The sequence below is a fragment of the Panthera leo genome, chromosome C1, assembly GCF_018350215.1.
Source record: "Panthera leo isolate Ple1 chromosome C1, P.leo_Ple1_pat1.1, whole genome shotgun sequence".
Classification (NCBI taxonomy): Eukaryota; Metazoa; Chordata; class Mammalia; order Carnivora; family Felidae; genus Panthera; species Panthera leo.
Window position 1 is genome coordinate 36,449,065 of NC_056686.1, and position 15,071 is coordinate 36,464,135.

A 15,071-nucleotide genomic window follows, 5' to 3' on the forward strand; every position below is an offset into this window, starting at 1 on the left:
ATACGGGGCTTGAACCAACAAAACGTGAGATCATGACCTGAGTCTAAACCAAGAGTCCCTTGCATAACCAACTGAGCCACAAGGCACAGAATGTTACTTTCTATTTCTTTAATCTAAACTCAGTGGCTGGGAGGGGTGGTGGTGGTGCCTGACTGACTCCCTCTTGATCCCCGGTTGTGAGTCTGAACTCCACCTTGGATGAAGAGATTACTTACAAACAAACAAACAAACTTAAAAAAATAAATTCAGTGGCTACACTGAAAGTGGTGTGTGTGTGTGTGTGTGTGTGTGTGTGTGTGTGTGTAGGTAGCTAAATTCTGACCACTGTTTTAGACCCAGCCCTTCTACTCCAGGAAGTCTTTCAAAAACCTCTGCAGATCTCTTAATTTCCCAAATTCCTGAGGATGCTTATTTAGCCTTTGTTCTGCAACACTTACGGGGCGCCTGCTGTGTGCCTGGCTAGATTTAGTTGGAAGACTGGGCAGAAGGCACTGAACTCTCCTAGCGCCCCTTCAAGTACAAATCCAAGTACAAATCGCCGACCCCCACCCATTCCAGGGCCAGACGTTCAGACGTGTGCACAGCCCTCGACCGACACACACACATACACACGCACACGCACACGCGCGCGCGGCTCTGCGCTGCTTTTCTGAGTGTTACGGCGCCCTTCGACCGCCCCCGCGCGGCGCGGGCGGGGACCCACCGGTTCCGCTCGGCGCTAGCCGCGGAGAAAGGAGGACCCCTGGGAACAAGATCCCGCCGTCCGGTCTCCCAGCACTTTTAAGCGGTAGGCCGGCATGGAGGGGACTGCGGAGTCCCAATCGCCTGACCTTCGAGATGTGGAGGGCAAGGTGGGCAGGAAGACCCCTGAAGGGCTGCTCCGCGGGCTGCGAGGCGAATGGGAGCCAGGAACCTCTGGCGCCCTGCTGCTCCCGGGGGCGCCCAACACGGGCCACGGCCTGGGGGACAAGATCATGGCGCTGAGGATGGAGCTGGTGAGTGTGGGCTCCATGGGCCAGGGGATGGAATCCCCAGCTAGGGCTGAGGGACAGACTTATGCCCCCAGAGTTGGACAGGAGAGGAGAACATTAAAATTCCCCACCTTACTCTTCAGGGTCCCTTCCAGATCAATCCTTAAACCCTGGGGTCCATTAATTGCCCCTCCCAAGGGTAAGTGGGGTGTTGATGGGTCCTGAAGACTTGAGGTGGGAGGCATGGGCTCTAGGAAGTTTTTACTGCCAAATAATTGGGAGGGGAGAGGTGAGGATTGGGAAACACTGAGAACCTAGCACAGCCCAAATCTCCTCCACCCCACCCCTCCACCAGGTGCCGTCTATCCCCCGGCCACCATTAAAGGGCAACCAGTTTCTTCTCTTCCTGCAAACTGGGTTGCTCCTCTGAGGCCTCAGTGTTCATGACAGGATTTAGCACAGAAGAGATCTGGGTGAAAACCTCCTGGACTAGGGCCACTAAAGACATCCTCCCTTCCTGCAATGTTCTCCCACCCCCACTTAAAATATTTGGAAGTTCCTAGAACCTGAGCAGTCAGAGTAGCAGCACCATCAGCATTGGCTCCATCATCTCCGAGCCCCCCAAGGATATTTATATTTTATCTGTAACTTCTTGGGGAGAAGAGAAGGAAACAGGCACCCTCCCCCTCCCCTGTTGCTGCTGGTCTAGATTCAGAGCCAGAAGGGCATCTGGGGCTGCCTAGGCTCCCCAAGGCCCTGGTTCCGGTGAAGGGGGTGATTCACACCTGCCACCACTTTGCAGCCAGTTCTGGGGATCCGAAGAATTTTCTCTGGCTTAGAACCAGGAGGCCATGGTGAGTGTGTCAGTTAATAGGTTTTCCTGGAGCCCTACTGTCTGCCCAGTTCTGTGCCAGGCTGGGCTGTGAGAGAGCAGAGAAGGAGGGCATGGGAGCTCCTAGACAGCCTGCAAGTCTGAGAGGAGAGCCTTGTGGGCAGAGTAATCAGGGAAGGCTCGTGGGGGAAGGATTCGAATGCCATGTGTGCACTTGGCCCTGAAGGTTGGAGGTGAGTGCCAGATTCTTCAGGGCAGGGCTGTGACTGCCCACCTAAGGGAGGGGCTCGAATTTGCCTCATTGTACAGAGTGGTGCCAGGTATCATGTTGAGCACTTTACAAAATATTCGCTTAATACTCACAGCAACCCTATTTGGCAAGTGATCTTTTATAGATAAAGAAACTGAGGCACAGAGAGGTTAAATAACTACTCAAGGTCATATAAAAAGTAAAATGCAGAGCCAGGCTTTGAATCCAGATGATCTGCCTGCACTTTACATTTTTACCGTTGAGATCTGCTTTGTGCCAGACACTTTAAAGACATTTTACGTCATTGAAGTGAGAAGAGCAGTCATCATTCCTCCATAGGATGAAGCATGCTTGCAGGTGTTCAGGGGCTTGCCTGGGCTCACTCAGGAGCTCCGTGGTGGAGCCATGCCTCCTCTCTGGCTCAGAACTCTTCTGCCTTTGATGGAGATTTTCTGGTTGTAAACTTTAAGGGGGTGCATTTAACTTCTGATCAGGTCTCTGCATTCTGTTTTTTAAATTTTTTAATGTTTATTTTTGAGACAGAGAGAGAGAGAGAGAGACAGGGTGTGAGTGGGGGAGGGGCAGAGAGAGAGGGAGACGCAGAATCTGAAGCAGGCTCCAGCCCCAGCTGTTGGGCACAGAGCCAGACCCTGGTAATGACCCGAGCCTAAATTGGAGCTTAACTGACTGAGCCACCCAGGAGCCCCACGTCTCTTGCATTCTTGACCCAGCCTGGTCTAGGACCCTAGGCTGCCCATTAAAGGCACAAAGGAGGGCGCTTGCTTGGGGGCCCAAACAGTGAAAGGTCACTACCTACCCCATTCCTTTCTCTCCTTGGTCAAGGTGTCATTGATATATTTGCGTACTCTGCCCTGCCCACTGGGTTGCACCTAGGGAGGACAGGACAGGGCAAGGGGTTTCCCTTGGAGCAACTGGTGGCAGTACTGGTCCAAGCCCTCTAAGCACTGTCTTTCAACTGTCCCTCTCCCAGCAATCCTGCAGGGAGGGGACAGGCCTGCTCTTGAGGCCAAGGTTATTCCTGCTTCTAGGCTCCTTTCCTCTTGGTTCTCTCCCCCTCTCACACGTTGAGTGAACCAGTCAGAGTCTGGGGTATGTAGGAAAGGAAAACAATAGCAACCTTCCCTACTTAATCCACCCAAAGAACTGTTGCCCCCACAGAGCCCCCACAGAGCAGCTTGAGAAAAAGCTTCAGGCAAGAAGGGGGAGAAGACCTGGGTTCAAGTCCTGGCTCAGCTCCTGAATCATTTTGAGATCTTGAGCAGGGCCCTGACTTTCTTTTGGCCTCAGTTTTTCTGCCTCTTGGAAGATGAGAGGACAGGAGCTTGTGGGACCAGATAGTCCTAGTAAGAATAGTCTGAGAATCTCAATCTGTGGCCGGGGAGCTGGGCCTGGAATCTCCGGGCTTTACCCCAGGGACTGATTTGTATTGAGTGATGAGGGAGCCATACTTGTGACCCCAGGGCTGGGCCGAGAGTCTAATATGTATGTGTTAAGTGGGGGAGTGGGGAACCTGAATCCCCCTGGGAAGAGAATTGGATTGTGGTGGCCTTTAAGGCTGCATCTCTCTGAGCTATTTATACCTTTCTGTTTCCAAAGAGACGGTGTGGAATGAGTGTTTCTTTTTCTGGCAAGAAAAGCCTTGCTTTTTTCTATTCTGGGGAGTGATGCTGTCACAGTCAGGGAATCCCACTGTCACAGAACTCATTTTTCATCAGCATGGTAAAACCCAACCCCCTGAATCCTGGAGACCTCCAGAGGGGCCAAGGATGGTAAAGGCAATAGAATCACAAAGTCTAATATGACCTAGGCTAAGCACCATAAATGAACTGTGCAGGACCTACTCTCGGGGAGCTCACAGTCTGAATTCACAGGAAGGAGGGAGAGAGACTAATAACTCTGGTACAGGACCATAAGTGTTATTGGAACACAGCATGGGCTTCCTGGAAGAGTTTTCATTAAGGAGTGACATGGTCAGATTTGTACTCTGGAAAGGCTACTTTTTTTTTTTTATGATTTACTTTTTAAGTAATGTCTGCATCTATCATGGGGTTTGAACCCTCAACCCTGAGATCAAGATCCTTACACTCTACTGACTGAGCCAGCCAGGCACCCCTGGAAAGGCCACTTTGAATTGGAGGGGTTACATGCTGTTTACTCTGGTTGGAATGTCTCTCTCCACCGCTTAGTCTGGCTAAGTCCTACTTAACCTTCATGCCTCGGCTGATGTGCCTTATTCTAGGAAGCATTTTCTTACCTCCCTTTGTTGGGTTAGGGCCCTCTAGGTACCTGTGACCCTCTATATAGCAGTTGTTTCCCCTAGCATTTACTACATTGAATTTTTAGTGTTTGTGTCATTGTCTTATCTTACCCATAGATTGTGAACTCCCTGAAGCTAAGAAATGGTATCTTTTCTTCCTTTAACACAATGCAATGCCTATAAGAAACACCCAGTAAATATTGTTTCATAACTGAATGGATTAATTACATCGTGAGGAAGAGCAGGGAAGACTTCCTAGAGGAGGTGGCATTTGAGGCTGGGGCTTGAAAAATGAATAAAGTCAGTGGGAATTCCAATTCAAGATGGCAGATTGAACACATGCATTTACCTTCATTTCCTTCTGAAACGTCACTAAAAAGCCAATAGAAGGATTATTTTAAAGGCCATGAAACCATTATGACAACAAAAATAGGAGAGAAGATGATAGGAATAAAATTTTGGAAGCTAAAGATCAGAAGGAAGACTTGTAACTTAGTAGACCTGAAAAAAAAAGCTGAATTTCAAGCTAGCAGCAAGGAAAGCTGAAAAGCAACACATTTTGCACTACAGAAACCCTCAAAGGTCACAGGAGTTGGAAGCACTGGGTATTTCTAGAACTGAGGGGCACAAGTGAAGCTGAAAACAGAAGGGTTTGTGAATGTCTGTTTAAGAATCATATTCTAAGATGGGGCGCCTGGGTGGCTCAGTTGGTTGAGCGTCCGACTTCGGCTCAGGTCATGATCTCACAGCTCGTGAGTTTGAGTCCTGCGTCGGGCTCTGTGCTGACGGCCTGGAGCCTTCTTCAGATTCTGTGTCTCCCTCTCTCTCTGCCCCAACCCACTCACATTCTGTCTCTGTCTCTCTCAAAAATAAATAAACATTAAAAAAAATTTTTAATAAAAATAAAAAAAAAAAGAATCATATTCTAAGATCTCCTCCCTAACTGGGCAACCAGGTGCCAGCCACTTCTTTATCCTAACAGAAGATTGGAGATGTAAGTTTTGGAAAAGAATAGTACAGAAGGAAGGGAAGAAGGGGAAGGAAGGAGAGAAGAAAGGAAGAAAGGAGGAATTATAGCAGGAGAAGTATTTTTAGTATGAGAAGTTTTATTTAATACATCTAGTTTGGTTTTGGACTAGGGCTGTTGGTTTCACTGTTAACTTATTTGTCCCCAGTATGAAACAATTGAAGATAATCTTCTTTATCATATGTCAATAATCTGTATAGTCTGTGGCATTTCAGTTGTTCATGTTTATATCTCTTTATTTAAAAAAAATTTTTTTTAATGTTTATTTATTTTTGAGAGACAGAGACAGAGCATGTGCAGGGGAGGGGCAGAGAGAGAGGGAGACACAGAAGCTGAAGCACGCTCCAGGCTCTGAGCTGTCAGCACAGAGCCCGATGTGAGGTTCGAACTCACAGACTGCAAGATCATGCATGACCTGAGCAGAAGTTGGATGCTTAACCAATTGAGCCACCCAGTTGCCCCTGTTCATATCTCTTTATTGAAACTGCAAGTTTCTGTTAAGTAGGGACAGTTTCTCCATTATCTTTGTAATCATTAGACAACTCAGGAACCAAATAACCATCTGTTTCATTGAATTAGAGTTGTGATATTATTTCAAAGTCACAAATAATTTCAGGTACAGAATTTTGTTCTGTGCTTATGCCATGGTAATTAGGTTTACCATAGTAATATGTAAAGTTAAATAGCTACCATTTATGAACTAATACTTGTCAGGCAGTATCTTGTGCATGTTAATGCATTCCTTCCATTTATTTTTATTTTTTAAATGTTTATTTATTTATAATGAAGGAGAGAGAGCAAGAGGGGGAGGGGCAGAGAGAGAGGAAGAGAAAAATCCCAATCAGGCTCTATGCTCAGCACAGAGCCCAACACAGGGCCATCTCATGAACCATGAGATCATGACCTGGGCCGAAATCAAGAGTCAGACGCTTAACTAACTGAGCCACCTAGGGACAACCTTCCGTTTTTTAAAATAAACTTTTTAATTAGGTAGTGTCCTCGGTGCACCTGGCTGGCTCAGTTGGTAGGGCATGTGACTCTTAATCTCAGGGTTGTGAGTTCAAGCCCCATGTTGGGTGTGGAGACTTTTTAATTAAAAATAAATAAGTTAATTAATTAAATAAAAATTAAAAAAAATAGTATCCTCATTTTACAATGAAGAAATGAAGGTTTAAAGGGGAATAAAAATTCCAAAATCATATGGTTCATTAATGGCATAACTGGAGTTTGAATCCAGATCTGTTTAATTCCAGTGCCTATATTTTTCTCAGTGTACAAATACTTGGTTATATTCTGGTTTATCATTCTAGATGTAAAACAATCATTTACTGAATAATTCAATAAACATTTATAAATTGTTATTAAAAAAAAAACACCTAGAACCAAAGGTCTCCAGATTGAGAGACAACAAAGTTGAAGGCAAGAGGGATTAAGTAAAAATGTATTAAATGTTATGATATACCCTTCTAGCATTTCCCCCTACTTGGCAGCTTTCCTTATATTCTCAAGATGGGTATAATATGGTGAATATGGTGAACCTGAGAGAAAGTAACCATAAGAGATACTGACTCAGGGCTAACCCAAATAGCCCAGCCAGATAATTGCCAGTTTGCGACCAGCTTTTTAGAGACCACTCTGAAGTATGAGCAGCTACTAAACACTGTAAGAGACCTGATGAGACCCTCTAACTGTACAGATGTAGATAAACAGAAAAAAACAACTTGAATGAAGTGGAGATAATATTGGAAGATGAGAACTTATAAAAAAATCATTAACTATATCCCTAAAAAGATAAGATAATATTGCAGCCATATCAGGAAGCTATAAACAGGAAAACATTCAGAGAACTAGAACAACTCTTAGAAATAAAAACATGATAGGAAAATATGAAAAACTCAGTAGAAGGGTTGATAATGTTGAAATATTTCAGAAACTAGAACAAATATAGAAAAAGATGGAAGAGGATTAAAAAAAAAAAAAAAAGAGAGGATCCGTCCAGGACACCCTCTATTCAAATAATAGGATTTCCAGAAAGATCATAGAAATAGTGGAGGAGAAATCAAGAAAGAAATAAAGAAAATCTCTCAGAACTGAAGGATATGAGCCTCCAGATTAAAAGGACCCATCAAGTGGCCAATTCAATGTATGAAAATAGACCCACGCCATGGCAAATTATTGGGATAATTTAGAACACTGGGAACAGGGTGCCTGGGTGGCTCAGTTGGTTAAGCGTACAACTCTTGATTTCAGCTCAGGTCATGATCTCACAGTTCATGGGATCAAGCCCCACTTTGCTAGCACAGAGCCTACTTGGGATTCTCTCTCTCCCTATCTCTCTGCCCCTCCCTCACTCATACTCTCTTTCTTTCAAAATCAATAAATAAACTTAAAAACAACAATTAAAAAAAAAAAAAACATTGGGAACAAAGAGAAGATCCTAAAAACTTCCAGAAAGAAAAGGAAGATGGATACATACAAACAATCAGGAATCATAATGGCATCATACTTTTAAGTTTAACGCTGGAAACTAAAAGACAATGGAACAATGCCTTAAATCCTGAGGAAAATTTATTTTCAACCTGGAATTCTATACCCATCAACTGTCTATGAGGGGAGGGGAGGAAAACAGCATTTTAAACATGTGAAGCTTCAACAAATGTACCTCCTATGTAGATTGTTGCAGGAAGCTACTGAAGGAAAAGCACCACACACACAATAAAGGAGTGAATCAAGAAAGAAGAAGACATAGGATCAGGAAACAAGGGATCCAACTCAGGAAAGAGGCAAAGGGAGTCCCTAGGATGAGAGTGAAGGGGTATCCCTGGAGGATAGTTGTGCAGCAGGTACAGATTGGGGCAGATCAGAAGGCTCCTGGGGCGCCTGGGCAGCTCAGGTCATGATCTCATGGTGCATGAATTCCATCCCCACTTGGGATTCTCTGTCTCCCTCTCTCTCTGCCCCTCCCCTACTTGCTCGTGCTCTCTCTTTCTCAAAAATAAATAGATAAGGGCGTCCTAGTGGCTCAGTAGGTTAAACATCCAACTTCAGCTCAGGTCATCATCTCACAGTTCATGGGTTTGAGCTTCAGATTCTGTCTCTCCCTCTCTCTCTGCCCCTCCTCCACTCACACGCTGTCTCTCTCTTTCAAAAATAAATAAACATTAAAAGTTTTTTAAAAATAATAAATATTAGAAATTTTATATATAAAAAAGAAGGCTCCTGAAGAGCTGTCTCTAAGAACATGGAATAGATGGAAGATGTGATATGTTTAAAAGCCTTGAGAGGAAAATTCAGACAATTGGGAGAGGGTTTGAGGCTGACTTACTGATGATTATATAGCAAACTAAGCAAAAGAGTAGTAGTAGTGTATGTAGTAGTAATAATACGATAATAACGTAATAATTATGTAAGATGATATATATCATTTATTATTATTCTAAGGCATAATTACAATAATATTATTATTCTAAGGAAAACATGAAGTAAGAAATGAAAAGTAGCCATAGTAAACTGTACAACTTGGCCGCGAATAGCATTTCCAAATCCTAATAAGGTAAATACTGAATAATTCATTTTATCGCGTATGTTGGAATACAGAGAGAAAGGTGTCTGTATGGCAGAGGATCGGGGAGTAGGATGAAAAAGTTAAATCCTTAACCTTCTATCGTATGGGAAGGCAGTAGAAAACACCTAAAACTTAAAAGTCAGTAAGTGGAATGTTATTTGGAGATTAGAATCTAAGTACCAAAATAAGCAGATAAAAAATGAATAATGGTTGTTTCTGGGAAGAAAGATTTAGGATTAGGATGGGGGACTATTACTTTCATGATAAATCTCACAGAACTCTTTGTGTCTTTAATCTATGTGCATCCATTACTTTGCCTAAAAGGAAAATTAAATAAATATGAAATCAGAAAGTCATGTGTGACGGGACTGGGGGGCTTCCAGGGAAGTATGCTAAAAGTGAAGCTGGAGAGACAGGCAGGGGATGTATTATGACAGCTTTTGAATGCCTGCTGCTAAAATATTTAGATTTTATTCTCTAAGAGCTGTGCAAAGCCCAGAAAGTTTCTTGAGCAAGGGAGGGACAGATTCAGATTGGTATTTGCGGAAGATAACTTAGGGGATCTGAGGTGGGAGGGACCTAAAGATTACCTGGTAAGTCAGATTTACTCCCAGTACAGACACCCTAGACTAGTGTATGGTGAAGAGAAGCCCTGCATCTGTAGCCAACAGGATTCTGACCCTTTGAACAACTGCTACCCACACCCTGAAGGGACTGTGGGGCCAGGTGAGCTCCCTCTTTATTCCCCAGCTCCTGCCTCCTTTTGGCTCAGTCTACTTCCTAATTAACACCAGACTCCCTATCAGGTTATTCTTTGATTCTGGACTGGTTCAATAGTTAATGCCCTATTCTATGAAGTTCAAATCTCAGTGGGATCGGATTTCGATACTAAACATTTACTGAGACCTAACTGTGTGTCACGCACTGTGTTGAATACTTAAATTTTTTTTTAATGTTTATTTTTGAAAGAGAAAGAGAGAGACAGAGTGTGAATGGGGGAGGGACAGAGAGAGAGGGAGACACAGAATCTGAAGCAGGCTCCAGGCTCTGAGCTGTCAGCACAGAGCCTGATGCGGGGCTTGAACTCATGAACTGTGTGATCATGAAGTCAGATGCTTAATGGACTGAGCCACCCAGGTGTCCCCAGAACTGAGATTTTAAACTGCAATCTGCGGCGTCTGGGTGGCTCAGTCTGTTGAGCATCCGACTTCGGCTCAGGTCATGATCTCACGGTTCATGAGTTCGAGCCCCGCATCGGGCTCTGTGCTGACAGCTCGGAGCCTGGAGCCTGCTTCTGATTCTGTGTCTCCCTCTCTCTCTTTGCCCCTCCCCTGCTCACGCTCTGTCTCTCTGTCTCTCAATAGTAAATAAACGTTAAAAAAAATTTTTAAAACAACAATTGCAATCTGTCTGCTTCTAAAGCCCACACTCTAAATCAACCATACTTCTATTCCCATGCTTCTTAAAATTGAGGCATGGTTGGTTGGACCACAAAGTGGGGTCTCTAGAAACATTTGGGAAACCCATGGCTCTGAAGCTCAGACTGATTCCTTCTCCTACTCCCCCAGGCTTACCTGCGAGCCATCGATGTGAAGATCCTGCAGCAGCTGGTGACTTTGAATGAGGGCATCGAGGCTGTGCGCTGGCTGTTGGAGGAGCGGGGGACATTGACCAGCCACTGCAGCAGCCTCACCAGCAGCCAATATAGTCTGACAGGCGGGAGTCCAGGCCGCTCAAGGCGAGGCAGCTGGGACAGCCTGCCAGACACCAGCTCCACTGACCGGCTGGACAGTGTCTCCATCGGCAGTTTCCTAGACACGGTGGCCCCCAGCGAGATGGATGAACAGGGCCCCCCTGGGGCTCCCCGTCCTGAGATGGACTGGGCAAAGGTTATACCCAGTGGGGACAGGGCCAGGACTGAGGTGGACCTGACAGCCACCAGGCTAGGGAACTTGAGGGCTGTATGGAAGCCCCCAGGGGAGGGGCTCCAAGGTGGACCTCCTGAACCACTAGAGGATGAAAGTGTTACGCTTGGCTTTGAGGCCCACTGGTATTGGGGGCAGTGCCAGGATGATGTGACCTTCTTGTAATAACTTTCCCGTCCTTTCATATTTCTATAACTCTTTCATCACTAGGTCCTGGTCTCCCTAGAAATTTATTCTCCCTTATTCTGGGTCTAGGAGGAGGCTGCATTGAAATCCAGTTACCGTGGAAACCTGGCCTTACCATCTTTCTGGCCCCTAAGGAGGCTCTGCCTTTATCCTTCAATTATTGGGACCCTAGAGCTATTTACATAGATACAATGACTCTAGAGGCTTGACCTGTAGCTTCTGGTGTGATAGTATCTCTTCCCCTTCCCCCTGCAACTACGTAAGGATTTGAGGGATTTAGGACCCATAGGAGATCACTGATGAAGAGATGGGGGTGTAATTACCTCACCCAACATCTAGGAGTCTTGGCCCCCCTCTTGGCCAAGATGGAGAATTGTGGAGGGACATGGACATTCAGGGCCAACCTTCCATGGATTGGCCCTCCTAGAAGCCTCTGGGGTTGGTAGAACCATCCCTTCCTGTCTGGTGAGTGATGTCATTTCCTGCCAGGATGGAATAGACTTTCCTCTGTACCAGTCTTTTAGTGGTGATAGGGCAGTATAGGGTTGTCTGAGCCCCTGCTGCTAAGTGAGACCACACCATTTATTCTCCATACCGTTACTTCTTGCTAGGGGGATCATATCACCCCTCCTGGTAGGAAAGCTTCTCACTGTCAGATGTTTGTGTTCCTTTTCAGAAAGGTTCTTACTTTTTAAATTGGGTGTTCTCATTTTGTTCTAGGGGGTCTCACTTCCTCTGTGACCACATCCCTATCTGATGCCAGTATTCCTACATCTGTGCTTTTAGGGAGGGAAATTCAGGGCCTCTACCCACGGCTCAAAAGTTTGTTTGGCCTGCCCTGCCAGTCCCCTGTCTTACCCCTTCCCTGGGTTGCCCCCATTTTTGTATTCTGGCTCCAAAACTGTCTGCCAGGAGGTTTAGCCTTTGTGTCTCCACACCTTCTCAGTTTCCACTTCCACTTCTTCAGGGCCTCTGGCCTTTTATATGCAGATGAGTCCCCCATCTACCCCCCTCTCTCCCCATTGCTGATGGGAATCAGAGGGAGAAGAAGCTTGAAGAGCTCTGGGGGTGTATCATAATTTCCAAAGAGGGGAGGTATCTTCTCTGATCCTGTGATTTCCCTTCCCCCATCCTGCCCCGGACCTTCTACCATTTGGTCACAAGGATGCCTGCCAGAGGCTGAGACACAAGAAATCTCCTTGTCTGGATTACAATGGGAGTGTGGGGGTGTGGCAGGGAAAGACAGAGGCTCTTTGGTCCTAAGCCCCACATCCTATGAGGGGCAGAGATAGAGGGGAAGGCTGCTTTCCTTCCTCCCTTAGAGCAAGCCCTAGACCCCTGGGACCTGAGGTGGGAGCAGGGAACTGGCTCTGAGCCTAGGTCCTAAGGCCCTAGTGAATTACAGCAAAGAAGGAATTCAAGGAGGCTGCCAACCTGGGGCCCAAGGAGAGGACAAGTGGGGGTAGTGGGGGGGGGGGGTGCAGTTGTGAAAGAAGGGCTGTGGCTGATGTCAGAGAATGAATTCTTGGAGATTAACCCTTTGAACCCCAGCTAACTGCCTATATGTTGGTCTTTGTTTTTCCTGGGGCCTGAAACTAATCATTGGAAGGCAAAAAAGAGAGAAAAGGATGTCAGGTGATCCTTGCCTATTTGCTGTGCCTTCCACCGTGGAGGAGGAGCTTCCCCAAGTGCTATAATAACTCCTGCAATTTCTCTACCTTTTGTTCTATGCTGGAGAAGGGAAAGAAGACAAGTTAATCTCCACTTTCCCTAAATTTCTCAAGTTTTGTTCTGCAACTCCCACCCCAGTCCTTTTGGGGCAATGTGTTCATTCCATAGCTCCCCCCTAAGGACTCGCTCTTCTCCCATCCCCTCAAAGTGATCAAAATCTCTAAAGCATATTCTTAGCCTTTCCTCCTTTGCTACTTACCAGCCCTCTCCTTAACACCTCTTCTGGTCTTGGGGCTCCTGACTTCCCCTTAGGGTGGCAGTTCAAATGCCCTTCTCCAGTTCCTACTCTGTTGCCATTTTGTAGCATGCCTCGGGTAAACTACCTTTTCACTTAGAAGCTTTGTGTTCTATTTTGAAGCTTACTTGTTTGGTTAGGCTACAAACTTCTGAGCTGAAGAGGATGTGCGCCATCTTGTGGCCATTGTGTGCCATAGCCGGGGTAGCTGCCTAGAATCTCAAAGCTCAAGTATAGCCTTACAGAACACTGGACCTTCAGTGCACAGACAAGCTAGAGAGACAGGCCTAGAGAGGGCAGAGATTTGCCCAGTGTCACCCATTGTAGATCCAAGGCAAGACTCTAGAGAACCCAGATTTCTTGCCTGTCTGCCCACAGTGCCGTCACTTGGCTAGACTGTTCCCCCATTCCACCCAGTTAACACCACCCAAAGGACAGAAAGCAATTTTTCCTTGTGTTAATATTTAGGTTCTTAATCCTACTCTAGAGAGGCAGCTCAGGGTTTAGAGAAAGTGCTATAGGCTCTGAGGAAAGAGAACCTTGGACCTCGACTAGGTAAAAGCTGCATGAATCTGGACTGCAGATATAAGAAAAATCATCCTGGACAAACCCTTTTCCTAGGGAGGGCCAGTAGGCCCAGACATTATGGAGGAAGAGCTCAGCATTTCAGACCTGGAGGTTAGAAGTAAGGTGGGGGTGGGGAGCTTTGAAATTAGGAAATCCGGATGGATCCTGTGGAGTTGGGGAGCTCCGCAGGTCTAGGGAGTACAGCACAGTTGGATAGGTACAACTGGGTAAAGGCAGAGATGAGACTGCTCCTGGAAGCTGCAAAAACAATGCCTGGGAGGGTAAAGGGTGGTGCTGACAGGATGAGCCCATCGAGGAGATATGAGACCTTGGGAGTGGGCAAGTGTAAGAGCCTGCATTTAGGATGGAGCAGTAAGGTTGAGTATTGGACTGATTGGAAGCTCGGTGGCAGCTTAGATGAGAAATGCTTGGAGCTTGTAGCAGAGAGGCTCACTGTGTGTATGGGTTCCAGGCACTACTTGGTGTTCAGTGACACCTGTTGAATGAATGGAAGAACGAATGTGTGTAAACCCACAAGGAGATATGACTTGTTTTTTAAAAAGTAGCTAATTAGGTCATAGTAGGTAATATAAATATTATTCTATTTAATTCTTAGCAACCCTCTAAATAATGCATTATTAATCATGTATTGTTGCTTAGATATATGTTCATGGTGAGATAGGTAATAAATCAACTATAATAGGAACCTGGGTCAGTCTGGCTGCAGGGGCTTCCCAGAAGTCTTTGATTCCCCACTCCCTACTGTCACAGACCTTACTCCCCTAGGAGAACAGGTTATGCTGCCTAGCAGCAGGGCTAGTATGCTAGTTTCCTCCTGCTGCTATCATGAATTACCACAAACTTATTGGCTTAAAACGACATAAATTTATGGGAATGCAAGCTGGTGCAGCCACTCTGGAAAACAGTATGGAGGTTCCTCAAAAAACTAAAAATAGAACTACCCTACAATCCAGCAATTGCACTACTAGGCATTTATCCACGGGATACAGGTGTGCTGTTTCAAAGGGACACATGCACCCCCATGTTTATAGCAGCACTATCAACAATAGCCAAAGTATGGAAAGAGCCCAAATGTCCATCGATGGATGAATGGATAAAGAAAATGTGGTATATATACACAACGGAGTATTACTCGGCAATCAAAGAGAATGAAATCTTGCCATTTGCAACCATGTGGATGGAACTGGAGGGTATTATGCTAAGTGAAATTAGTCAGAGTAAGACAAATATCATATGACTTCACTCATATGAGGACTTTAAGAGACAAAACAGATGAACATAAGGGAAGGGAAACAAAAATAGTATAAAAACAGGGAGGGGGACAAAACAGAAGAGACTCATAAATATGGAGAACAAACAGAGTTACCGGAGGGGTTGTGGGAGGGGGATGGGCTAAATGGGTAAGGGGCATTAAGGAATCTACTCCTGAAATCATTGTTGCACTATATGCTAACTTGAATGTAAATTTTAAAAAATAAAAAAT

The 15,071-nt window shown here is 45.5% G+C and overlaps 1 protein-coding gene across 1 annotated transcript; it reads left to right on the plus strand.

The window, feature by feature from the left end:
• The first annotated feature begins 739 nt into the window (after nucleotides 1-739).
• LURAP1 (leucine rich adaptor protein 1) lies at nucleotides 740-14,120 on the plus strand. The gene is made up of 2 exons (XM_042951762.1): nucleotides 740-995; nucleotides 10,492-14,120. The coding sequence occupies exons 1-2, from the start codon at nucleotides 798-800 to the stop codon at nucleotides 11,011-11,013; spliced, it is 720 nt and encodes a 239-aa protein (XP_042807696.1). The 5' UTR covers nucleotides 740-797; the 3' UTR covers nucleotides 11,014-14,120.
• The last annotated feature ends 951 nt before the right edge of the window (nucleotides 14,121-15,071 follow it).

What these genes read in the sequence shown, in the direction of transcription:
- LURAP1 (XM_042951762.1), top strand. Translation starts at nt 798, where the DNA reads ATGGAGGGGACTGCGGAGTCCCAATCGCCTGACCTTCGAGATGTGGAG. An exon ending in TGGCGCTGAGGATGGAGCTG is followed by an intron (nt 996 to 10,491) that starts GTGAGTGTGGGC and finishes CTACTCCCCCAG; the next exon opens with GCTTACCTGCGAGCCATCGA.